Genomic DNA, 25,765 nt, shown 5'->3' with positions numbered 1-25,765 from the left:
AAATATATTTAAAAACATTGAAATCCAGTAAATTCCAGAAATAACCTAACTGACTTTGTTTATCTCTGCTAATTCAATGACAAGATTCATCAAAAAATAGCAAAGATCATGAAATAAACATACGAAAAAAAATCAATCTAAAGAATTAAAACATTATAAAACAAGTTTGTCCCACTATTATAACTACTATACAGCTGCTTCAACACATAACTCGACACTATAGCGACATCGATAATCATAAAAATGTTAAAGAGCAATTCATTTTCATACATTTTATTATGAATGTAATTATATTTAAATCATTACCATTATTATATTGTGTCTAAATTGGCAATTTAGCGCTGTTGTAAGCGTTAAATTTTGTAGGTAGGTTTTTAATTTTTGTCTAACTGTGCAAGCAATATATTTAGTAACAATTTTAATGAATCTATATCTTGATCGATAAAAAATTTTATATTAAAAATAAACTTTGAAATTTGATACTATCGAAGGTCTTTTTAAATATTTATTATTAAACTATGTATCAAGAACTCATTTTTATTTATACATTATTTTTTTTTTTGTAATATTATTAATTTAGCACTCTGATATACATTTTAAAAAAGTCGAGTAATTAGAATATTCATTGAAGAGATAAAAATACATTTGTGGAGCTCGTTTCGGACTTTGATCCGTGCGGAGTGAAGCACAAAAAGTTCAACTAGTTACCTAATTCTTGCTTGACTCCTTCATTATACATTCGTCGTCGTCGTCGTCGTCTCTATGGGTACAACAAGATAAGCCTGAATATATAACTGATATTGACTTGTTGCAAATTGCAGAAAATAATAATTTATTTGTGCATTCGTGTTTCGTCTATAACTCTATTCGAGCGACGAACGTGGTTCAAGTTATTTTTTTTTTATTTTTGTAGTTTAGAGTTAGTTAGGTTATGAATGTTTATTAGGAAAAATGATTAACAATTTTATTTTTATAACAAGTTTATTTTTATTCGTTGTTGTTGTTTGTATTTGAAGTGAGCGCAGTGATTATGTAAGGTTGCGCCTAAAGAGCTATTAATAAATTTTTATATCGCGTGTATTTTAATGCAAGTCAAATGAGAGCAGGTACGCGCGGAAAATAACTTCAAATTGTACTTACCTGTCATGTCAAGTCGCACAGTGAGTCTGAATTTTAATCCTCGAGTTTCTATAAAAAAAAAATTGGAAAAATCATAAATGACTCTAATTAAGAGTCAAAAAATTTCGCTTGGGTTGAAAAATTAGAAAATTTTTTTTTTTTAATTTCGGACCACCGTGCCTGGTCTTAGAATCCAGTTTCAGCTGGATTTTATTGCATTTCCCACAATGACTCTCGCTTTGATCTCTATGTCAAATCGGTACTTAAACATTGTTGTAATCGTTCTTGCATACAAGGATTTGCACAAAACATTAAGTATGAAAGATCTCCTTGTGTTGATAGTAAAATTAACAACAGGTTAATAACAAGCGATTAAGTCACGATTTCAAAATTATTATAATATATGAGAGATATAATGAAAATTAAATAAGACAACACACAGAATATCGCTTTGTTATTGCAAAATAAATTTACAAGTCGCAGAAATAAACAAATAAACTCGAAATATTTTTCAGGTGCGAGAACTCTTGAAAGCGACTGTTTGTCTAACACACCTCGGAGTCTTCATGTCTAATCGAGCTAAATTGTTTTGCGCAGCATCTTAACACGCACTTGAGATCTTTCAAACTTTGTACCTTCAGTATTGATCAGTCGTGGTAATAATAATGAATTTTAATGTAAATGCAATAAAAAAATTACAAGGAAGAAAAACGGATTTCTTGGAAATTTTCGACTCGTTTTTGTAAACGTTTATTTACAAATGTAACGAGATAAAGTGAATGTGCGCATTTATTTAAATCTGGCATTTATATTTATTATTATCAAGTGAATTATAGATTTAATTAGTGCTAAATGGTGTATTAATCTATACGAAAGAATTTCAATGTCAGGAGATGCAAATTTGTTGTTGTAGGTAAGAATGTTTTTATTTTGTTTTTCAAGAAGACACTCGAGAATCTTATGGAATTTGAATTGCGTCATGAGATACTAGACACTTTGGTGCCATAATGATAATATTTTGTGTGATTTATGGAAGTGAGATGAAATATTTTTTTGGTAAGTTTTTTTTCTTGTATTTGTAAATATTTATTCATACAAAAGGATGAGAATATTTTTTTTGTTTGGTGATATTTAATACCAAACGACGATTTTTATCATTTTTTGTAACCTTTAATATTTATTTTTTTTTCTTTTTTAGGGTTTTCAATTAAGAATTACTTGTTCTTGGATTCGTTTGGAAGCATTCCAGAAAAAGAAATGCTCTTTGTGGGATTTGGCAATGACTGTCCGTGATTCTATTGAAGTTAAGTATGAATGTTATTTGAAATCAAAACTAATAAAAATAATTATGAGAACTTTATTTTTCCACAGAATGGTTATCAGAACAAATAGGACCATATTCTGTATAAAATTTTATATTAACAATTATTTACTATCAATCCTAAGCGAACAGCGAATTCACAGGAGCATTTTTAATTCCATGGAACAATTAAATATTACTGCAATGAACATATCGAAAGTTATGAACTATCCTTAATGAACTAATTTGAACAATCCATATTTCGGATCCAATGGAAAGTCTTGCAGAATTTATCAGTACTTTTATCAATGTGGATCATGATGTTGGGGTACATTTACTATGGAGTTTAATCTTTTGACTGCTCAAGTAAATTTTACATTGGATATGTCCAAAGATCGGCATTCGATTTTGTCAACCATGAAATTTTGTTAAACCAATTATGTCGCAGTAACATTCGAGGTGGAAAATCGGATGTTAAAAAATTTTTAAGTATAAATAGTGTAAATATCGATAAATATAAATTTGCCAAGATAGAATTCTTCAATTGTTTCTTTCTATGAAAATATTCTCTGAAATAAAAAATCAAGAAAAACAATAAATATTAAAAAAAGGTAAAATAACATAAAATTGATAAGAATAAGTAACTGAATTCTATATTTTTTAACATAATCTGGGCCCGTCATGATCAATAAGAGATTTGAACTCAAAACGCGCTCTCGTCTTCACCTCTTTTCTGCACACACAAAAATTTTCATGTCTTTTTGTTCTCATACAAATCATTTGATACGATAATAAATATTCAATGTTTGCTTGTTTCGCTTACCGTTTACTTGTTAACCTCATAAAATGTGCATAGTTGTCCTTGTTCACAAAACATACGAAAAATATCATTTTTTGATTTTCAACAGATTACAAAACTCATGTTAGCTGAAATAAATAAATAAATAAAAATATTGATGTTTGCATTTTAATATTGTTCTAATAAAAAAAACTGATTTTGCAACAAATTTATTCAAATCGCGCAAAACTATTTGCAACAACAACAACGACGACGTCAAAAAGTAACAACATTTCAACAATCTCTGTGAGATCTGAAATAAATAAACAAGACATCGACTAAGTATACGAAAAATGTGCCACAAATGTGTGAGAATCAATAAAATGATTTGCATAATACATCTTTTGAGAGATTTATCTCACAACAAAGTTTCCGTACACATTTTCGGGGGATTTTTTTTTACAAAAATCCTTCATGGCAGTTATTCAACTCTTCAGATCTGTTTTGATCTAAATCAATTTTTATATTTTTATTTTTACTTGTACAACATTCCAACTGGAAATTTTTATTTCTCAATCAAAGTTCAATCATCCGCAAGAGATATTCTGTTATCTTGTACTGTAATCAGATTAACATGCGAGAGAGACGATAAAATTTTAGTATAAAAATGATAAGAATGTTGTCAAATATTTAAAAGTAACGTCGTCTCCCCTGCTGATTCTTCGCTGCTTATAATAACTTTTTCTCTCGAAATTAGTTATTCACGTATTTTTATGTTGGACAAGTAAGCAAGCAAGCCACGGCAGAGAGAGAGGAGATATGAAGAAGAAAAAAAACAGGTGTTTGTATTTTTCTACGTTGTCGGTCGGTCGTCGTCGACGAGATGAGCTAAAATGAGACATAAAATATTTTTGCCTTTCAATGTTTTTCAATCGCAACGACGACGACGACGAAGCGCATTCATTCATCACTTATTAGCGAGATACTGTTCGTCGATGGCGAGTTGAATGAACAAAGATGGACAACGTTTTGTGCGTGGAGAGTCCTTTGTCGGTCAGGAAATGTAACCTGATCTAATTTCAAAAAATTAAACGCACAAACTTTTTTTTGTCTTTCTTTCTGTTTTTTCTTTAATGAAAAGGAGAAGATAATAATAAAACATGGAAAATTTACACAAAACAAGCGTACGAAGAGTAAAAACAAACAACAACCGCACATCAAATAACAACAACAACAACACACAGCTACTTATAACCTTTTAAAGACAAAACATGAATGTTTTTAGTACTTGATAAGTTTTTTTCTCCTCTCTTCAATAATACAATACCTTTAAGCGGACTTAAACTTTTTGATATTTATTAAATCAAACATGTGAGCTTTGCCTGGGCAGGCATTCAAGTGACATATTTTTTTTCGTTCTTTCTCTCTTTTTATTATTAAATCGAATCTTTAACATTAACATAACCGAAAACGCATGTAAAGCAGACCACAAGCGTTATGAGAATATTATATTTTAATATCTTGTTTTTTTTTAATAAGAACGAGAAAAGAAACGAGAGACGATTATCGAGAAGATCAAACAACAAATTTTTTTGCGGCATTTGCTCAGTGATTTATCTCTAAATTTGCGCAAATTTTAGGTGGTCAATGCGTATCGGGTTTCCGGTTAAAAAAAAATTAAACTAGATTCGACCGGAATTGCACTCAGGACGATAATTCGCATTCAATGGACAAAGTACAAAAGAAATCGGCGGATTAAAAAAGTGTTGAATTTCTATAAATAGAAAAAAAATCAGAACACCTGAAAACAATGAAGATCTATTAGCATAAAAATGGGGCATGGCAAAAAATGTGAGAAGAGGAGAAAAAATGTGATGCCAGACAATGTGACTCCGGTGATGGAGAAGATCTATTTTTTTAGGAAGATGCAAGGATAAGCGATATTAAGAATGAAAATTGGAAATCAAGAAAAGTGAAGTAAGTATTTTTTAACGAATTTTAAGTTTTTTTTTATATTTACAAAAGAAAATTATCTAAAATGTCATAAAAAAAAACCTGAATTAAAAAACACTCAAAATTTTGATAAATTCAAAGGAAAAATAAAATTATATAATTTTTCAAAGAAAATTGATATTTTTGGAATTTTTCGAAAAAAATATGAAATAATTTGCTATGATTTATCAAAAATTAAACAAAAACTGCTCATTAAATAAAAATTTTCTTAAAAAATCGATATTTCTATAATCTTTAATGTGCAAATATTTTTTTAAAAAATTATTTGAATTTTGAGAGCTCAGTTTTGGAGATTTCAGCATGATTCGACATTTTATTATTCAAAAAAAAAAAACAATTAAGGCCCCTCCGATCAATATTTTCATTGTTTTTAATGTATCTTCATTGATAATTTCTTATTGAAAATTGATTTCAGAGCAATTCAACTAAAAAATTGAAAAATAATTTTTCACATCAGTTCACTAATTTTTGAAAAAATATTTTTAGAGAAAAACACTCTTGATAAAATATCACGTTCAATACAAAAAGGTTAAAAAATTCAAATATTTATTTGAAAATTTCTTGTAAAATCATAAAAATATGCCAAAAAACGGTCATTTTTGATGAAATTTTTAATTTTTTTTTTATTTTGCCTCATTGGATTTTCGGCTTTTGAAAAGAGGCCTAAATTTAAATTTAAAAAAAATAGGAAAATTCAAAGAGATGAGTTTCTATGAATTTTAAAAAAAAAATTAATTTTTTTTTAGTTTTTCTTCCTTAGGCCATTAAATTTAATTATTTCACTTTATGTCGCCCCCCCCCCCTCCGATTTTGCCGAAAAAATTCAGGGGGAAAAATAAAAATAATTAAAAAAAAGGAAAATTTTTGACATTTTTTGGTACTTTTTGATTGAAAAAAGATAATAGATATGAACTTAACTTGCTTTAAAAACGCATTATCTATGGAAAATTTGATGAAAAAATTTTTGAGTCACGAGACCAAATTTTTTATTTTTCTTAAATTTTTATTTTGCGAAATTTTATTAAAATTATGACTTAAAAATTCAAAATAATAAAACTAAAAATTATTTTAATGTGTTTAATCAACGATTAACGTTCAAAAACGTCAAAAAAGTAGTAAAAAAAATTAATTTAAAAAAATTTTTTTTGTGAATTTTTATTTAATTAAAAATTCAAAATTTTTTGCTTATAAATTATTATAAATTTCAAGACAAAGTTTAAATTTTAATTTTTTTTGTTCAATCGTGAATCTAGTTTTCATCAAAATTCACGTCAAAAAACATTTATTCCACATATTTCACAATAATTCCCATGAAATTCATTCACATTTCTTAATTGAAAATGTTCTTCAACATCATTACCCGCGCGCGTCGTATACCTATTAAAAACCTTAATGATCTCGTACACTGGCAAAACTCACACCGGATACAATTAAATCTCTTGTACGTTAAAACAATTAACGAACTCTCACACACATCAACGAGAAATTTTATGATAAGAGATGCATTCTTATCTAAATGTGTCAGCTAACGACATTCTATCATTAAATTCATCGAGCAGACAAATAAGAGACAACTTTCTCGTATATTTCTCAAAGACGCAAAAAAAACAGGAACTTTTGTTTTTTGGCTTAATTCAATTTAAAAATCAGCCCACAAAAGTTTCGGAAGCAGATCCATTCGAGAGATTCAGAATTTATGAGTTAGTCACGTTTTGATTGTTTTTTTTTGCAGCGTTTGTTGTTAATTTTCAGCAGAGATAATTTACGATCAATTACAAAAAAAAAAGATGCTTTATTGCCCATTGTCGAGCGGATTCGATTTTCAGCGTAGGTTGAGCGGGTGACGACCGTGACATTTAACATAATCAACTTCGTGGCATGGGAAAAATAGCGTCAAATTTCAGCAAATTATGTTCTAAGCACGTCTGGCACGCAGAAAAAATCAATAAATTTAGTTAAATGTCACCTCTAATGATCGTTAAAGTGGCTCCAAGGAGGTGTGAGACAGCGATTTAACATAATTTTGCATAAAATTAATAAAATTTTCGATTTCTCTAAAAAATTTTTTTCAGCATCGGAGGTCTGACAGATGATTAGATCATTTTTGCGACGAGAGAAAAGATACCACGAAAACGTCATAAACTGGATTTTATCACTTGATTCTTCGCCATATCGTTCGTTTCGTGTAGTTTTCTAAAAAAGCGCGTCTTTATTAAGTAATTTCTATTTTTAGACATCCTTCCGTCCTGCTGTTTGTTGTGTATGTGGAATTCTAATCGAAAATTCGTAAACACAGAAACACGTTGAGTGAGAAATTATCAACAACGGGTCAATTTTCGGTGATGTTCGATTAATTTTGTTCTCGTTAATTGTTTTTCAGATACGACGCGTTATCAGTCTGGCGCAAGAAACAAGCGAAAAATTAGCCGCTGATAAGAGAAATATGTAAATATGTAATTAGTCACTCATCATTTTGCGTCGGAGATGGTTCGGATCGTGCTTTCTGTCATCATTTTGTTTGGGTTTGCGGTTTATTGTGCCGATTTGCGGGAATTTCCTGATGAAAAACGACTAAAAAGATCTTCGTTGCAGGCAATTGAGTTCAGATTTGCTTGTGAAAGGGGATTTTTGTATGATTATCGACTACAGAAATGCATGAAAAAACGAAAATCGTGGAAACAAAGGCAATTAACGACAATAAAAAGCGATTTTTAATTATTTTAAGAAATTTCAAAACGCGATTTTATAGAAAATAAATGTTTATACCCAAAAATTTTATAAGAAAATCCCATAAAATGTAAAAATTTACAACTTTGAATTAGAATTTTGGTCTTTAACGACGACTAAGACATGTAAATCCATGACATTTGTTCCTGTGTGCCCTGTAACGACATGAAATCCGGGACAATGCCCCTTATAAAAGTTGTAAGAGTCGTTGTTGTTGATAAATTTCTCAATTAAATCGTTCGTGATGGCGTCATAAGTTGTTCCAATTGCTCCAGCGGCATCATTTGAAGGCCCATCGATACCATCAGTGCCCGCGGAGAGCAAAAATACGTTGGAAAATTGATTTTTGGTACAAAAATTAGCAAATCGCAAGGCAAGTTCCTGATTTCTGCCGCCAATTCCGTCGCCGGAGACAGTAACAACTGGTTCTCCGCCAGAAATTATGCAAATTCCCTTCGATTTTGACTCAGAAGCTTCTTTTAAGGATTTTTGGAGGCTTGGATATGAAGCTGAAATTTCTTCAGGAAGCTTTTCGGAACTTAAAATGTGCTTTGTGATCGATTCGTACAAGGAACAAACATTTTTCACATCGCCCGTGATGGATTTTGACAAGAAAATCGTTGAATATCCTAATTTTTTTGCAGTTTCCATGGAATTTTTGATCGCGATTTCGTTACTGGCTATTATGTAGTTCTTCACGTTCGGGATTTCATCATTTGTGACAGGCTTATGAGCTTTAATTACGTCCAAAATGTGCGATTCTGGTTCGATTTTGAACTTTTTTAACACTTCCAAGGGAGTTTTTCCAAGTTTTTGGTCAGGAGCAACCGTTGGTCCACTCGCAATGAGGTCTAAAGGATCATTAACGATGTCCGACATGATCAAACTGATGACTTTTCTTGCATTTTTTGCTGCCAATGCTAATTTTCCGCCCTTAACCTCCGACATGGCAATCCTTACGACGTTCATTTCATCGATACTTGCCCCATTTTTCGATAAACTTCGAATAATTTTTGCTTTTTCTTGTAGTGTTATCGGATTTTTCGGATAAGGAAGCAGCGCGGATCCCCCGCCAGAGATGAGACACAACAAAATATCGTTCGAACCCATGGCTTGACATCTTTTAAGGATCTCTCGACTCGCAGCGAATGAATTTTCATCCGGGAAATTGTCTTTGGCGCCTTCGAAAATCTCAAATCCTGAAGATTCTGTGAGGAAAATCAAAGAAAAAAATTATTACTCCTCGATAAAATTGAATTTTTACCTTTTAGTACGCCTCCTTGTGGAACACTGATGACCCCAGACACCAACCGCGATTTTAGTACAGCTTCAACTTCGGTAGCAAGTCCATGCACCGCCTTGCCGAAACCAACTAAATGGATTTTACCAATGTCAAATTCATCATCGAGCACTTTTAGCTTATTTTCCACGATTTTGAGGCATTGATTTGTCCGGAAAATGGTTGCAGGTTTGACGGAATCGAGTCCTGCGTCGAAAATTGCCCGTAAATCCGATAAAACTCCCGTGCGAGACGACATTTGACGAGAAACCGGCAGCGATAAGAACTGAAGTGAGCGATAAAAAGTCATAACTGCGTTTAGAGTGTTGATGAAATGGAAAGTAAACAACGTTAGGGTGACTAAAATTTCAAATTTGACTTATAAAAAGAATTTTACGAAACAAAAATTAACAAAATTTTGAAGAAATTGGTAAAAATCGAGAAAATTTAGTGAAATTCTAAATGGAAACCCTAATTTTTAGTACTAAAAAGTCAAAATTTATCACTTTCATTCGTCTCAAATGAAAATAACGGCAAAATCCATACGAATCAACTTCAATTCCAAACTAATACACTAAATTTAGTTAACTTTTCTCATTTTCTTGCCGATATTGACCTTCCAAAAACTCAAAAAGACACGTCAACGAATGTCTTGCCACGCATGAGTTCACACACGATCGCCATTTCTGGGTCAAGGACATCCACTTGCATTCTGCGGTGCATTTATTTTAATTGACAAGTACCGTTGCGGTCCAAAACATGCAAAAAAAAATATTTTTTTCGTCATTTATTCTCGTTCAAAACAAAAAAAAAGTCAATAAATTAAAACAATTAAACCTAAAAAATGCCATTTTGCTCAGCTTTCGGGATCTCCTCCGGCAAATTTCCAGCTAAACCTTCGACAGAATGATCTGGCTCGGCATCCACGAAATGCATGTTGGTCGTAAAATTGCTGCCTCTCGCATACGGTGACTCGGAATTTGTCGCGAGGAAATACAAACCACGAGAACTGCGAAAAAAATTGAAAAAATGTCATGACATCGGATGAATGACTTGAGAAACGACAAAAAATCGAAGAGTAATCATGCAACGGAAGTTCAAGGTCGATTGATGGTTTGACAAAACACATAAAAAAGCACTTAATGAGCATCGATCACTTGAAAAATTGAAGTTTTTGTGCCAAAAAAGAGTCAAGAGGTGAGTGAGTGTGCGAAAAAATTTAATAAAAACTAGTTTTGTGGGGAAAAAGGTAAATAAAAATTATAAATTTACTTCATTAATGAAAAAAATTGATTTTAAATGATTTTTTCTTGTAGGTAAATGACAATTTATTGGCAGTTTTGGGGATTTTTGGTCACTTGAAGGCATTTTTCAAGGATTTTTATGCAAAATTTCTCTTTTGACCTTCGAAAGATACCCAAATGAACGTCTCAAAAGTACTTTTAAGCATAAAAAACGAAGAAAAAAATTAATTTATGCATTCAAAATGAACAATGAGCCCACATTTTTCGCAGCGCGACAATGTAACTGTCAACAATTTGTCTAATTGCCGTTGCACGTTCTGCACCGCTCTCGTTATCGCTCGCATAATAGCAAGTGAAAGTACTTCAACATGCAAAAATCGACTTTGTGTCACGCAAAAAAAGCAAAAAACTCACCTCCGATTCACGTGCATGCCCATCAACGCCACTGCATCGGTCTCCTCTTCGCGACACATGCCCAACGCATACAAATACCAATGGGCGCATCGGAATCCCCAAAACCCAATTTTGGTATTTATCGACTCTGCGTAGTATTCGGGAGCTCTGGCATGATTACACGATCCCGGATCCATCGCTTTTTGGACTTGGCATCCACGTTGCTCGACGCCGCCGTTCACGTAAAAGTCGATATGACCACTGGGAGCGAGAATTCCGCGCTGGAAGACGTCTGTGTGGATGACATCGACAAACTGGGCGTCATTTATATCCAGTTTGTACTCCTTGGGGGCGAAGATGAACAAGGGTTTCGCGGGATCCAGCCCCGTTATGCGATAAAGAGGCCCATTTTTGATGTAAGTAGCGATCATTCCGGCAGTTTGCCCCCCGAGACTGAAGCCAATGACGTGAATATCCTCCACGCCGAACGTTTTCGAGGTCATTAGGTTGTCCAAAAGTTGCGCGGTGCAGTTCGCCACAGTCCTCAAGTTCTTCACGCCCGATATGTAACACGGTTCTGGTGCGAGTTTTTGATAATCCACGGTAATTATGTTATATTCCCCGTGTTCAAAGTACGCAGGACGAATTTCCGTGTTGGGAGAAAAGTCGCGATGACCCGTGTAGCCATGAATTAGCACGATTAAAGGACGTCCCCGGATGAAATGTTCCGTTTCGGGTTTGTCACTGTGAATTTCGCGCGGATTATCCTGCGTTTTTTGCGTGTAAAGCCAAAAATGGACATCGGGATTCGGACAAATGGGTTCCGTGTAGAAGCATTTGCTGTTGAAAAGTTGCGCACGCACGATCGACACGAAAAATAAAACGAAAAATTTCATTTCCAAAGGGGTAAAAATGAGTCCGGTGCGCGATAGTTACTGCATTTCACTGCGAAAAGAGTCCGCTGGTGCCGAATGCAAGTCTTTATAAATAAATTATGTCCTCTTATCGCAAAGAATATTCATAAACTAGCGGCCGAGTCGCGGTGACAAGCCATTTGATGTAAATTTCTTTTGATTTTTTGTCGTTTTATGAAGTCAAGCGTGCGATAATGCAAACAATTTTTTGTTGTTTTACATTTTTTTTTCGTTATGACAATTGAATCGCATTCTTGCTGTTTTGATAGATGTAACTTTTTAATGGAAAATTTTTAGAAAAAAATTCTTTAATAAAATTAAAATTCGAAAAATAATTTTTTTTTCATGAAATTTTTTTGAAAAAATTAAAAATTATGATAATTTTTAATCAATATTTTTTTTTCTAGGGAACGCAATGTGAAGTCAAGTGACGAAAAAACGCTCAAAGTTAGATAATGGCATAAAAAGTGTTGTTATGCTCATTGCTTATCGTCGGCTTCAAGTCAAGTGCTGTCATAATCGTTTATGTTTAGTCGTAAAAATAATTGTTTATGACAGTTGAAGGAAAATTTATGGAGTTCAAAGGTTCTTATCTTGTTCCTTTTAGCAGGCAAGTCCATAAATTATTCAAATTTTCTTTTCTTTTAGGCTGAAATTTGTATTATTGAAGTATTTTATGCATATTTGACGAATTTTGAAGAAAAAATTTTCAAAATGTGCATTGGGGCAAAAATTTAAAATGTTAATTGGGTCAGAATTTCTAATTGTGCAATGGGACAAAACTCCAAATTTGTAGTTTGGGGATGATTCTGATTGAGTTTCAGGCAAAAATTTCAAAATTTGTAACCGACAGACATTTTAAAATGCGCACTGGGCTACGTCACGTGGTTAAAAAATCAAAATTTTGTTGAAACTTGTTCAATTTTTGCAAAAATAATACAAAAATTCACCCACTTTCATCGAATCTCGGAAGTAAATTCAACAACTCAATAACAAAAGCAACAAATTTTCGTCACGCCGCTATTTTTTGCACAGACAACTGCATGCAAATTGCTCGAATACAGCCGAGAGACAGACACAAACAAAGCCATAACGAAATTCTCTTCAAAATTTTAATAAACATTTTGCGTTAAGTGAATGGCTTCAGTGCTTTTACTCGCGCATTCAGCTCAACTATATGGCGTTGCGCTAATAAAAAGTTACGTAATTCTAATGCATTTGTCTGCTTGGAAGGTACAAGTTGGACAAGTTTAGCACATGTTTCGAGTGAATGTTTCGCCAGGTAGTTAATTTACTGGACGGTTCGTTTGTAGGTAACAATGAAGTTGTATTTCCTTTTGTTTATTTTTTGAGTTGTGAGAGATTTTCGTGGTTTGATAAAAAAATTATTTTGATGAAAGTTTTTTACAATTTGATGAAAATTTCTTGAAGAATTTAAGGAAATTTTATTCAAAAGTCATAATTATGAAAAAATTTATAAAAAAAATGTCAAAAATAGTCTAAGAATCATCTAAAATTTGAAAAATTTCGCAAATGTCAATTCAAAAAATGACCGTTAAAAATTTGAAAATCGCTTTTTTGCTAATTCAGGCTAAAATAAAATCGGAAAATATTTTTAAAAATTAAAAAAATATGTTATATCATTAAATTGCTAAAAATATTTTAATTTTTCTTAAAGATTTCAATAAATTTATTTTTAAATAAAAATTAAAATTTTAATAAAAATAAAATATTTTAAATAAAAATCAAATTTTTAATTAAAATAATTAATTAAATTTAATTTAAAAATTCGAAAAACATTTTAAATAATTTTTTATTAATTTTTTTAAAATTAAAAAAAATATTTTATGAAAATTAGAAATTACCTTGAACATCTTTACTAAAAAATTTAATTTTCATAATAAAAAAAACTAAATTATCTTAAATTTGTTAAAATATTTTATTAAAATCGAATTGAGCTAACTAATATTTTACATTATTTTTACAAATTTGCTACATTTACATGTTTATGATTAATGACAAAACCTATAAATAACTAAATTTACGCTAAAACATGAAAAATATCTTAAAAAGAAACGTTTTAACCGATAAATTTGTGTTAAGCTACGCAATTTTTTCTATACAAAAACCTAACTTTGCCGCAAAATAAACATGCTTTCTATTTTTTTCGTCTTTATCTCACACCTGTTTGTCCACTACATCTTTACATTCACTAAATATATATCGAACGGTCGTCTTCTCGTTAAAAACTAATAATTAAAGCTAATTTTACTTTCTAGTTCGCGTTCCTACAGTTTATTTACTCCTATCACAACCTTACCGCTTTTGATGAATTTTGAGCAATTTTTCAAGATTTTGGGTAGAGAGGAGTTGATAAGTTAATTGGGAATTGAAGTTATTTACAAAGAACGAAGAAAAATGGATTTATCATCGTCGAACGCCGTCATACTCGTAAGAAAGTGCTCGTTGATCGCCATTCCGACTTTTACTCTTGCTTTTTCCGGGAAATCCGCGTGCGAAGGGAGGTTTGGCGTTCGTTGTTACGTAATAAACTCCTCGTGCGCTACAAGAAAAATTAAATTTTATAATTTTTTAGGCAAAATTCAAGGAAAAAAGGACTCACTTCCATGAAATATGTTCACCCATGAGCACATAATCCGAGTCCTTTGGCTCGCACCATCCAAGGAGGTAGGAAAATAACGTTGGACACGGACCCGCCCAGAAGCCTTCTTTGCTGTTGATGGATTCGATGAAGTATGGCGTGACTTTTGTGTGATCACAAGCGAGAGTTTCTAGTTTTTTGGGTAAAAAATTAATGAAATTCATTAAAATTTATTATTTTTCAGGCGAAATCTTACGGAAAATTGATAGAGATCCACATCCAGGTTGACTTGTGCCGCCGTTGATGTAAAAATCTGCATGCCCACTCGTGCTCCAATGGCCTAAGATGCCCGCGTTGGTATGAAGAACGTCACTAAAAATTATTTTTATCAAAATTTTAATTAAAAATTTAATTTTTTCAGAAAAATCATCAAAACTCACACAAAATGCGCGTCACTGGGATCCAAATCGCGACTTTTATTGTTCGTGTTGTAATAAAAAATTGTCGGATCCAATCCAGTAATTCTTCCAATCTTTCCCTCTTCAGGTTTTATGTAGTTCGCTACCAGTCCAGCAATATGGGCACCAACGCTGTACCCAATAAAGTGCATATAATCAGGCGGGACGCCTCTCGGATGGTTTGCGATGTATTTGACGAGTTGTGCCACACACATCGCCCCAAATCGTGGAGACCATTCCATTTGACTCAAACAAGGCTCTTTGACGGCACTCGAATAATCCACAATAAAGATGTTGTAATTCCCCAACGTGAAATACGCTTTTCTGATGTCGGGACTCGGAGATAAATCTCGACCGCCCCCGAAACCGTGAATGACAATTTTCGTTGGATGCTGCGGATTGAAGTGCGTGTGATACAGCATTTCGGGATCAAGGACGTCAATTTGCTCGCCCAGCTCTTGGGTTCGACGAGTGTAGAGGAAAAAATTGATTTTTGGATGTGGGCAGCGATATGGCTTCTCGAGGCATGACGACGAGTTGAAAGCATTTTTCTCAGCGGCGGAGGTTTTTTGTGCAGCAACTAAATTTTTTTAATGAAAAAAAAGGAGCAAATTCCATTAAAGGTATGTTAACTCAGGTCAGTGTGTCAATTTTTTTTTGTTTTGAATGCAATTGAACTAATTTTTAACATTTTTAGCAATATAGAAAGTCAACTAGTGATAAAAAAAATCCGAATTTGTCGAATGATTGCATAACTGAACTTTCAATTTAACCAAATAAAAATCGTAAGTTGTTTAGATCTTTCTCGAATTCACATTTAATTTACATTTTTTTTTAGGGATTGATGCCATACATGATAAATTTTTGGTTGATTTCAAGGCCAAGTGTAGAGAAATTTTTTAAATTTCAATCGTCACACCTACAAAAGTGCATTTTTATGGTAAACAGGGGCTAACAGCTGATATTAGGAGACAAAAATAGAGATTTATGATGAAAGCTGATGTAATTTTATTATGTGACCTCGATTTAGATGAGACAATGGTCTGTAAATCTTCGAGCAATTTGCGAATTTGAGTGAATTTGTATAAAAAGTGCCAAAATTTGCATGACAATGAAGTTATAGGTAAATTTATTGGGTGTAATCGCAAACAAAAAGTTATTGTTGTTCGTGTGAATTATGTTTTGGGAGGATTGATTAGCGGATTAAAGCTCAAAGGAATATCTTAATTGAAATAATGATATGAGGTTTTGGTAAAAAAGGAAAAAATTTGAATAATTTCGTAATAAGTGCAAGAGGTTGGAGTTCAAAAGAGTAAAAAATGGTGAGTTTTAATACAATTTCATGAAATTTCTTTAAAAATTGTTTTATTTTAGAACATTTTTGAGTAAAAATGACTCAAATTTGTTATTTTTGAAGAAAAATTATGAAACTTTGGCATTTCTGAAGGAAATTTTAAACTAATTTGAATTGATTCAAGATATAATTTGAAGAAATTAAATTTTTAATCTCGGCTTTTGGGATTTTTCATGCAAGAAAATTAAATTTTAATCCCTTTTCACACAATTTTAAGTCAAATGACGTGATTTGAATTAATTTTTCAGAAGAAAGAATGAACAATATTCTTCTTTAAACCCAATAAACTGAAAAATTTACTTGAAAATAAAAAAAATCTTCATGCACAACACAAACTTTGGACTTTTTGATGCAAAAATAACAATTATACTTAAAATTCGCAGTGAAATGCCAAAATGACCTTCTGAGTTCTTGAAAAAACAAGTGAATGTCTCATTAAAATAAGTTTAAAAATTCCTTAATGAAGCGATTGTTCAAAAAAATGCAAATTTTCTTTTAAAAAATTGCGTTTTAAGGCATTTTAAATTCTTTTGACCACCTTTGAGACGATTTTATTTAAAAAACTTCAATTAAAAATATTGAAAAATGTGTCTTCAAGTATCAACAACCGGATTTCTGCCCTCTTCTAAATAAACAAAACCATTGTTCAAAAATTACAACATCTCGAAAGTAACAAATTTTAACATAAATTTCTAAACAAATGTAATAAAAGTAAAAATCACGCCTCGTCGTTACAAAAAAATAACGCATCCAATAAATCTTCCACTTTATTTCAGTTTTACAACCGAATTCCGAGGCGTAGATGATTTCTAAGCATCAAAACGGCTCACGTCGTCTCCGTGACCCGTCAAATCGATTAAAACAACTCAAATGCCAGCTAAACAAATGTTTGGAATGCGTTTCTTGGTGTCTCAACTTAGAGTTCAGTTTGTTATTAACCCCGTTTTTATGCAGAAAAATGCTTATTTTTAGTGGTTTTTTTCGTAAGCAACGTCGAACTTTAATGAAAATAATCATAATATTTAATAATAATAATGTTGGATTGCATAACGAGTTAAACACATGCTTTATAATGCTCGTGAGCTGCGACAAAGTACTTGCTGTCGAGAATGCGCCGAAGCGGATAATGGTTAAAAACATTTTTTTATGATGATTACTGTAGTTTGGTTTTATTTTTTTTTAGAAAATATTCAATAATGATCGATATATTAGAAAATTATTGCATATTTTATGCAGGAAGTCAAGGGCAGTGAAATATACCAGGCGTTTACATTTAAATAATTTTTGAAAAATTAATAGAAAATATTAAAGTATTGGAAAATTTTATAATTTTTTTTTCAATAGAAAATATTTATTTAAAATTAAATTAAATTATTTAAATTAAAATTATTTAAATTAAAAACTTTTAATTTTAAAAATAAATTAATTTTATTTAATTTTTAATTTTAAAATAAAAATATTGTGAAAATTGTAAATTAATTTAAGGTTTAAGATCAATGTCAAAAATTAATGTTCAGTAAATTAAAATAAATATTTTTAGTAAATTGATTGATAAATTGCAAGATAAAAACTTTAATAAGTCCTATTTTTTTCATTTATTTTTTATTTTAATAAATTAAAAAAAAAATATTGCAGAATATTAACATATTAAATTAAAAGAATTTTCGCCTGATAAAAAAATTTAAAAAAAATTTATTAACTAATTTTTTTTATCAAAAATATAAATATAATTCAAAAAATAATTAAAAATTAATAAAATAAAAAATAAGTTTAGCTAATTTAATTAAATTAATTAATTAATTTTGAATTAAAAAATAAAATAAAAAAAAATTAACGGAAAAAATTAAATATTAATTGAAAAAAATAAATATTAAAAAAAAAATTTGGTACACTTTCTCAAACAATTGCATTAAAAAAATTCCAATATTAAAATGCATTATATATAAAATTGATACGTTACCTTCTGACGTACTGAATACAAAATATCCAACGAGTAATCCAATTGAAATTTTAATCCACATTTTTGTGTCTTTTTCTTTGTATTTCATTTTTTTAATATTTATTTTATTTATTTATTTTTTTTATTCACTAACAAATTTCTCAATACTTGTTTTGTATTTTTATCTCTCTATTTTTATTTTATTTGAATTAATATTATTAACGTGCCTTTGTCGTCTTTTGTAATACACTAAGCCAATGCGCGACAAATTGTCACATTACAACTTTATATTTTTATAATTTTTTTTCATGTAACTTTGATCAAGGTCTGAAAATTTTTTTTAGATAAATTTCTGTTTAATCACTTTCTATGTAAAAAAAAAATCATTTAACATGTAACGAAGGTCAAATATTTAGAAGAAACCTTCAAAAGTACAAATTTCAATTAATTAACTTCTGGTAAGTAGTTCAATAGCAGCTAACCGTCGCGCGACATAAAAGGGACTGATTTCCCTTCGAACCGCACAAAATACGTAACTTGCGCGAATTATTGTAACTTTTTATTTTTTTTTTATCATCAATGTCATAATTTTATTGGAACGAGTTTTTTCTCTCAAAAACTTGAAATATTTTTAATTATTTGGTATTTTTTACACACGCAAACGCGTTTTCACTTTCAATATCTTGTGCCGTCGTCTGCGTCGCTACCGCAATGTACAAACGAGGCAGACAACGCGCGCCGTACACAAGATTGGATCAGATCGAGTTTATTGTTGTTGTTTCGCTTATTGCACTTATTTTTTATATTTTTTTTATAAAGTACGAGAAGTACTTAACTTTAAAAATAATAAGTACAGAAGTCGGTAAGTAATGAGTGTTGATGACGTTTTACGATGCATTTTTCTCGCAAAAATACAAAAAAAAAGTTAATGCATTGTTGTTGTTGTTGACAACTGCTGCTGCGAATTTATGTCTGCCTGGTAGTTTGGTTGCACTATTTTGCCTATTTTTTGCTTTTTTTGACGTCAATGGGTGGTTTTTATTTTTTTTTAAATTAGTTATCTAGGTAAAGCCTTTTTTATTGAAGAAAAATTAAATTTTAACTTTTCCGCGATTTTTTATTTTTTTTTGTTTAAAAAAAATTATTTTTTAATAGAAAAATTAAATAATTATAGAAATTAATGAAAAGGTGCCCAATAATTAGTAATTTTAATGCATAATTTTTTTTTGTTTCCACACTGCATAATATTTAATGTCTGGGCGCGCGTCACTTCACCGTAACACAAAAAAAAAGTTGTTACATATATTATACAAAAATTGAATTGTACATGAAGGAAATGTTGTTGATTGTCTCAAACTGGTATTTTATAAATAAATACAAAAAAAACGGCACTTAGCAATTATTGCCATTATTTTATATCTTTATGGCATGGATGACAATCGAGACATGTAGAGATCAATATTACGATTTTGTGATATAATCGGGACAGTTAATTTAAGGTTTTTTGTTACACGATTTTTTTTATTAAAAATGTTTTTAAAAAATTATTTTAATACTTTTCAAATATTATAAAAAAAAATTCAATTAATTTTGAATAAAATATTTTTTTTTTACTAAAAATGTTTTTAAAAAATTATTTTAATAATTTTCAAATATATAAAAAATTTTTTTTTTTAATTATTATTAATTTAATTTTTTTTTCATCAAAAATATTTTTAAAAAATATTTTAATTTTATAAAAATTAATTTTAATATTTTTAAAATATTTTATCGGCAAATTTAATTTTTTTTTTATCAATTTTTTTTTTATTTTTAACATTTTTTTTAAATTTTTAAACAGAAAATTCTCAATTTTTTAGCAATTAAAAAATTTTAATTTAATTTAATTTATTATTTTTCATGTATATTTTTTAAATATTAAATTTGCAGCCGGCAATTCACAAAAACTTGCACTAGAAATTTCTTTATTACATAAAAAAAATCATGATTCATGCTCAACATTTCCTTTCGAATCACGAAATTTTTCCATTAACTGCCCCAAAGTGTTTCGATCGCCGCGTTTTATTGTTATAACGAAATTTTTAACATAAACTTCCGCATTAACTCCGAAAACTTGGCTTATAAAGTTACATTCCCATAACAAAAAAAAAATCGTCTCGCATTTTTTTGATGCAACACTTGATGATGACGACTTGTTAGCTGTTATTTTTCATTTTTTTTTTAAATAATTTGTCAATATTTAATTTGCACTTTTGAATGAATTTCTTTCACACAAAAAAAATTTACTTGTATCATTTTACCGGTTTAACTTTTATATTTATTTAAATCCGCCGAAATTTCTTCGTCATTTCTAACTCATGAATAATTTATTGCATTTTTTTATCATTAATTTTTTTTTTTTGCATCAAAAATGCAAATTTGTATCATTGAATTTTGAGTTGATTAATTCACGAATAAATTTTTTTATTTATTTTTTTTTTAATTAGACGTCTTGAGAGCTTAACAGGCGGCAGAAAACTGAATGGTGAGACGAAAAATTTGTGTGAAGCTAAAAAATATACAACAATTTGCTACAAATGATGCCGTTAATGCAACACAATCCCCTCCAACGAGCATTTTTTGGTGTCTTGGTGAATGAAGGTGGGTTAAAAATTGGAATTTTATTATTTCTTGAACATTTTTTGGTGAAATTTTGAACCACTCTTGTGAACATAGTAAATTTATCGTTATTTTTGTATGTTTTAATGTGTATAACTAACATATATGTTGTTTGTAGATAACTAACTTACAGCACGAGCCCAATAATTTTAACGGAGAGTGAGAGAGAAAGTATGACGTCATTAACGAACGAAAGACTTTGCAGTACAAAAGACAGGAAACCCGGCAAATATTTGATAACATCGAAGAATTGGACAATAAAACACACGAAAAATTTTTTCAACAGTATAATTATTATTATATATTGTCTTTTTTATTATTTTTCATCATTTATTGTTTTAATTTTCGTTTAATTTAATTTTAAATATGTTTAATTTGTTTGTATATATTATTCCTCAATTAACTCTTTAATGTTTTTTATTATTTATTTTATTTCTGTTGGATTTCCTTAAAGTCTAAGCATTAAATTTTCCACATTTTAGGTAACTTTTTAACTTTTTTCCACATATTTTTCATCAATTTTTATTAATTTATTTTTATATATTATTTTGAAACTAGATAAGATTGTTTTTTTTTTCATTAATTTAATATATTTTTATAATTTTGACGATTTTTCGATAAATATTATTTAATTATTTATTTTTATTAATTAATTATAATTAATATTAATATTAGTACAATGATACAGGCCAAGATAAATTTTTTATTATATATGATTTAATTTTTTATGCGATATTTATTTTTAGATATTATTTATTTGTTACAGATTGATTTTTTTTATTATTTTTTAAAATTAATTTTAAATTTTCAATTAATAGTTTATTAAATTAAAATAATTTTTAAAATATTTTAAACAATTAAAACTCATCTTTTACCAATTTTTTTTACAATAATGTGCGTTTTTCTTATTTTATTTTATTCTAAAGCAATTTTACTGTCACAAAATAATTTTAATTAATTTAATTTTGATTTTTTTAATTATTTAATTTTTTTAAATTATTTTTCAATAAATAAACTTTTTTTTTATTTAAATTTAGTAACTTTTTTTCTCGAATTAATTTGTTTATTTATTTATTTACAATTTTTTCTTTATTTTTTCGGTTCAGTTGACGTCTTAAAATTAATCTTTTTAGGAAACAAACGAAAAAAAATACAAAAATTGGTGAATTGTACAAAGAGAAAGGGTGAACCCCAAAATAAATATTGTTATTGTTTTAAGAAACTTTGATTTTGATCACATTATGATAAAAAATTATTATTTAACGTGCATTAAAACTATACATTAAACAAAAAAATAGCGACAAAATTCAATTTTAACCCAAATTTAGGTCCGCATGTTCAAACGGCATGACATTGTCTATCATCTTGTTACTTTTTTGAACATATTTTTTTAGATAATCAACATTATTAGATAACATTTATTTACTTTTTGGCCATCCGATGAAGTTAACTGATGATGACGGGATGGAGAATGGAGGAGAATGTCGGAATTTTGATCGATTCATGCGAAATAATGAGGAAAGGAAGTGCGAAAGTGATGGAAATGAGACAAAAAATAGACGTGACGTGACACGATCGACCGATTTTATTTACACTACAAGCAGATAATTGGGTTGCAAGTTGTTTTAATGGGCATTTAATGTTTTTTCTTTGGTATACTTGTACGAAGTTTACGCAATAATTATTAAATTATTAACAAATTATGTACAAAGATACTTTTTCACTGTGTTACCTTTACAAGGTCAGTGTTAGATTAGATAATAATGTTGTGAAAATTAAGTTATTATGCGTTTTAAACAACATTTAAGGGTATGAATTTGCTCTCACGTGGCTCAAGTCACTTGATATGTTAAAAGTGATATTCTAGATTGTGACGTAAAATGATAAATTATTAAAATTTTATTAAAATAATAAATTTTTCGCAATATATGATGTTGAATTTCTGATTTTTCGTATTTTTTATTAAAAATTTTTAATATTTTTTTAAAAATATTAATATAAACATATATTTTAATAACAAAATTTAATTTAAAATTTATAATTAATTATTCATTTAATTAATAATTAAATAAAATCTTATTTTTTTATTTAAAAATTATTTTATATTATTTTTAAATTAATACTTTTTAATAAATTAATTAAATTAATATTTTTATTTAATTATAATAATTATTATTAAAATTATAACTTTTTTAATATATTTTTATATTATTTTAAAATTTATTTAATTATTTTTAAAAATTTTATTGTTTTTTTATAATAAAATGTATGTTTAATATAAATTTTTAATTATTTAAAATAAAAAAATCAGAATTTTGCGATTTTTTGTTCTTTCGAACGATCTCTAGACGATTAACGTTTTGTGTGACTTGAAGTGAGGCAAACTATAACATTAATAAAATTTAACAATATAAACTAACAAAAATTTTAATAATAATTCTGTACAAAACAAAAACAACATTTTAAACCATTTTTCAGGTTTTTTTACCTTAAAACTATTAAATAGTTCCTCTTTGTTTTTATTTTTTTCTAATAATGTGCATTTTTAGTTATCTACGTGCTATTTGGTGCTACATGCTACATGCTTGTGCTTTGTGCTTAAATATCTATTTACAAAGAAAAAGGTGCGCTTACTAATAATTTTATGTGCTTTTCATGCAAAAAAGTGAACATTTATACAAAATTTACAAGAGAAAAAATTTTTTTTAAATAAAAAGTGCAAAAATGTGTTTTTAGTGCAATTTGGTGCAAGTTTGGTGCATTTCTAAAATTACTTTTTACAACTTATAAATGTAAGTGGTGCAATGGTGCAATTTTTGAGTGCAATGAAGATTCTAAAGACTTGCGTGTCTTACCGTGTTTTTGTGATACAAACTGAAAAAAGTGTAAGCAGCTTTTGCCTTTAGAACCATAAGTACTTGATCCTTATATGACTAGTGCGATTTTTTCATGTCGCATGTTTCGAGCCCATTTTAATTGTACAAGAAATTCCGGGCTTGAGTTTTTTTTTGGGTTTTAATGGAACGAAAAATTATCAAAAAAATTAATTTTTATTTATTTTTCATAATTTTTCGTTTCATCAAAAATAATTATTTAAAACTAAACTTATAGCTAAAGACTTAATTCTAAGGTTTTTTATTGTTTTGTGTCACAGTGCAACTTTTTCTTAATTCTAATTTATTGTAGCATTTACTCCTTTAGTTTCCTTTTTTTCTAATCTACAACTTATGAACTAATGAAAATATAATTTTTTTATAAAAAAAAATTATTATGATCAATGTTAACGAATGAAAACTTTAAATTTCATAATACATAAATAAAATTTGTATTGGGAAATTTAAATATCATGCAGAATGTTTATTGGGTATTTCGAAAAATATAAAGCGTTGCTTTAAACTGAAAACTTTTGCTATAAATTTTCTTTTTTTTATATGAAATGTTAAATAATATTAAATAAATTTAACTTTTCTATATGTTAAAATTAAAATTAGCTTAAAATTATTTATTTTAATATTATTTTAATTATTCCTTACATGCTAAAGTTTTATTGTTTTGCGTCACCGCAGTATTTTTTTTGCCTTAATTTCTATTAAAAAAATATTTTTTATTAAATTTTAATAAAATTATTAACAAAAATTAATTTATTTTAATTTTTAAATTATTTTAATTTTTTTATTAATTATTATTTTTTTTTAATAATAAGCATAGGAAGAAGATGGATTAAAATAATTATAATTTTTAAATATTTTTTTTAACAAAAATTATAAAAAATCATTAAAACAAAACATTTTTTAATTTTTCTAACTTCTAGCACAGCCTTTAAGAGTGAGTACTCCATATTATCATTGGGTACTAATTTTTTTATTAATTATTATATTTTTTTTTATTATTTATCTAAACATTATTCACACCATTCTCAACAATCAAACATATTTTTTATTACTTTTAATTTGCCTAAAAGACATCACATTTACGTTCCACCCTCGTTGCATTCAATTTAATGCTCATTGACCGAATTTCTTAAATTTATCCTAAATTTTTCTTAAATTTCATATTTATTTTAATTATTTTTATTACACTTTGCCCGACCACCCAATTATTTTAATATAATTTTTATCTCAGAATAATTTACAGATTTAATTTTTTAATAACATTAATATTGACGAGAGATATTTTTTGGGAAATAATGTACAAATTTATATATTTACTTTTTTTTACACACATCAAAAACTAAGCCCATTGAATAGATATAGATTTTTAAACATTTACATCCGTGTTTTAAAAATTACCACACACAATTTAATTAAGTTTAATCCAAAAATTGACGCTTTTGAGTTTGAGACAGTTTTGTTTTTACAGAAAATTTAATATATTTTTTTGTATTGTTTGTTTTTAATGTTTAATATAATATAATATACTGTTGTTTTATTGTTTGTTTATAAGCTTAAGCCTTTCTTTTTTATTTTTTCTTTACACATGTATTTAATACGTATATTTTTTATTGTTATTTAGCAGGTAACTTTCTTTAATAATATTAATTAAAACTTGTATATATTTTTTTTCTTTGGCAATTCATCGACAATTGTTAGATTTTATTTATTTTTTATGTGTTGAGTATTTTTTCCACATGGTTTTCATAATTTATTATTACTTTTTTGTTGTTTAACCGATTTTTTAATTATTTATTTACAAGATATATATTTTTAAAATAATTTTTAAAAATTAATTTAAATTAATTTTAAAACAATTAACATATAAATTTATATTTTAACAATTTTTATTTAATAAAAAAAATATTTTTATTATTTTTTTAGTAAAAATATTAATTAATTAATTAATAATAATTTTTAATTCAATAAAATAATTAAATTTTTAATAATAATTAATATAATTTAATATTTCGCTATCTAATGTTGTAATTGCTTTAAGCAGGGGTATCCATTAATTATATCATCGTTTAATAATTTTTTTTTCGTGATATTTTTTG

At 28.2% G+C, this 25,765-nt stretch overlaps 3 protein-coding genes across 3 annotated transcripts; all 3 read right to left on the bottom strand.

The window, feature by feature from the left end:
* Positions 1-7,914: 7,914 nt before the first annotated feature.
* On the bottom strand, positions 7,915-9,541 carry LOC134830054 (glycerate kinase). Its single transcript, XM_063843409.1, has 2 exons — positions 9,202-9,541; positions 7,915-9,145 (listed from the first exon to the last, which is right to left on the bottom strand). The coding sequence occupies exons 1-2, from the start codon at positions 9,524-9,526 to the stop codon at positions 8,016-8,018; spliced, it is 1,455 nt and encodes a 484-aa protein (XP_063699479.1). The 5' UTR covers positions 9,527-9,541; the 3' UTR covers positions 7,915-8,015.
* Positions 9,542-10,053: 512 nt separating this feature from the next.
* LOC134828565 (pancreatic triacylglycerol lipase-like) lies at positions 10,054-11,749 on the bottom strand. The gene is made up of 2 exons (XM_063841541.1): positions 10,875-11,749; positions 10,054-10,225 (listed from the first exon to the last, which is right to left on the bottom strand). The coding sequence occupies exons 1-2, from the start codon at positions 11,747-11,749 to the stop codon at positions 10,054-10,056; spliced, it is 1,047 nt and encodes a 348-aa protein (XP_063697611.1).
* A 2,445-nt stretch (positions 11,750-14,194) lies between these two features.
* LOC134828564 (pancreatic lipase-related protein 2) lies at positions 14,195-22,142 on the bottom strand. The gene is made up of 6 exons (XM_063841540.1): positions 22,097-22,142; positions 19,113-19,132; positions 14,810-15,378; positions 14,626-14,741; positions 14,391-14,559; positions 14,195-14,330 (listed from the first exon to the last, which is right to left on the bottom strand). Exons 1-6 carry the CDS (start codon positions 22,140-22,142, stop codon positions 14,195-14,197), a joined length of 1,056 nt encoding a protein of 351 aa, XP_063697610.1.
* Between the last annotated feature and the right edge of the window lie 3,623 nt (positions 22,143-25,765).

This window comes from Culicoides brevitarsis, chromosome 2 (assembly GCF_036172545.1).
Source record: "Culicoides brevitarsis isolate CSIRO-B50_1 chromosome 2, AGI_CSIRO_Cbre_v1, whole genome shotgun sequence".
NCBI lineage: Eukaryota > Metazoa > Arthropoda > Insecta > Diptera > Ceratopogonidae > Culicoides > Culicoides brevitarsis.
This window is presented reverse-complemented; position numbering and strand designations above follow the sequence as displayed.

Coding starts and splice junctions, on each gene's coding strand:
- LOC134830054 (XM_063843409.1), bottom strand. CDS start 9,526: ATGACTTTTTATCGCTCACTTCAGTTCTTATCGCTGCCGGTTTCTCGT. Junction 9,146..9,201: donor ACAAGGAGGCGTACTAAAAG/GTAAAAATTCAA, acceptor TTTTCCTCACAG/AATCTTCAGGATTTGAGATT.
- LOC134828565 (XM_063841541.1), bottom strand. CDS start 11,749: ATGAAATTTTTCGTTTTATTTTTCGTGTCGATCGTGCGTGCGCAACTT. Junction 10,226..10,874: donor GGCATGCACGTGAATCGGAG/GTGAGTTTTTTG, acceptor TTTTTTTCGCAG/TTCTCGTGGTTTGTATTTCC.
- LOC134828564 (XM_063841540.1), bottom strand. CDS start 22,142: ATGATAGACAATGTCATGCCGTTTGAACATGCGGACCTAAATTTGG. Junction 15,379..19,112: donor CAAAAAATAGGCAAAATAGT/GCAACCAAACTA, acceptor TCCGCCGCTGAG/AAAAATGCTTTCAACTCGTC. Junction 14,560..14,625: donor TGGATCTCTATCAATTTTCC/GTAAGATTTCGC, acceptor CCAAAAAACTAG/AAACTCTCGCTTGTGATCAC.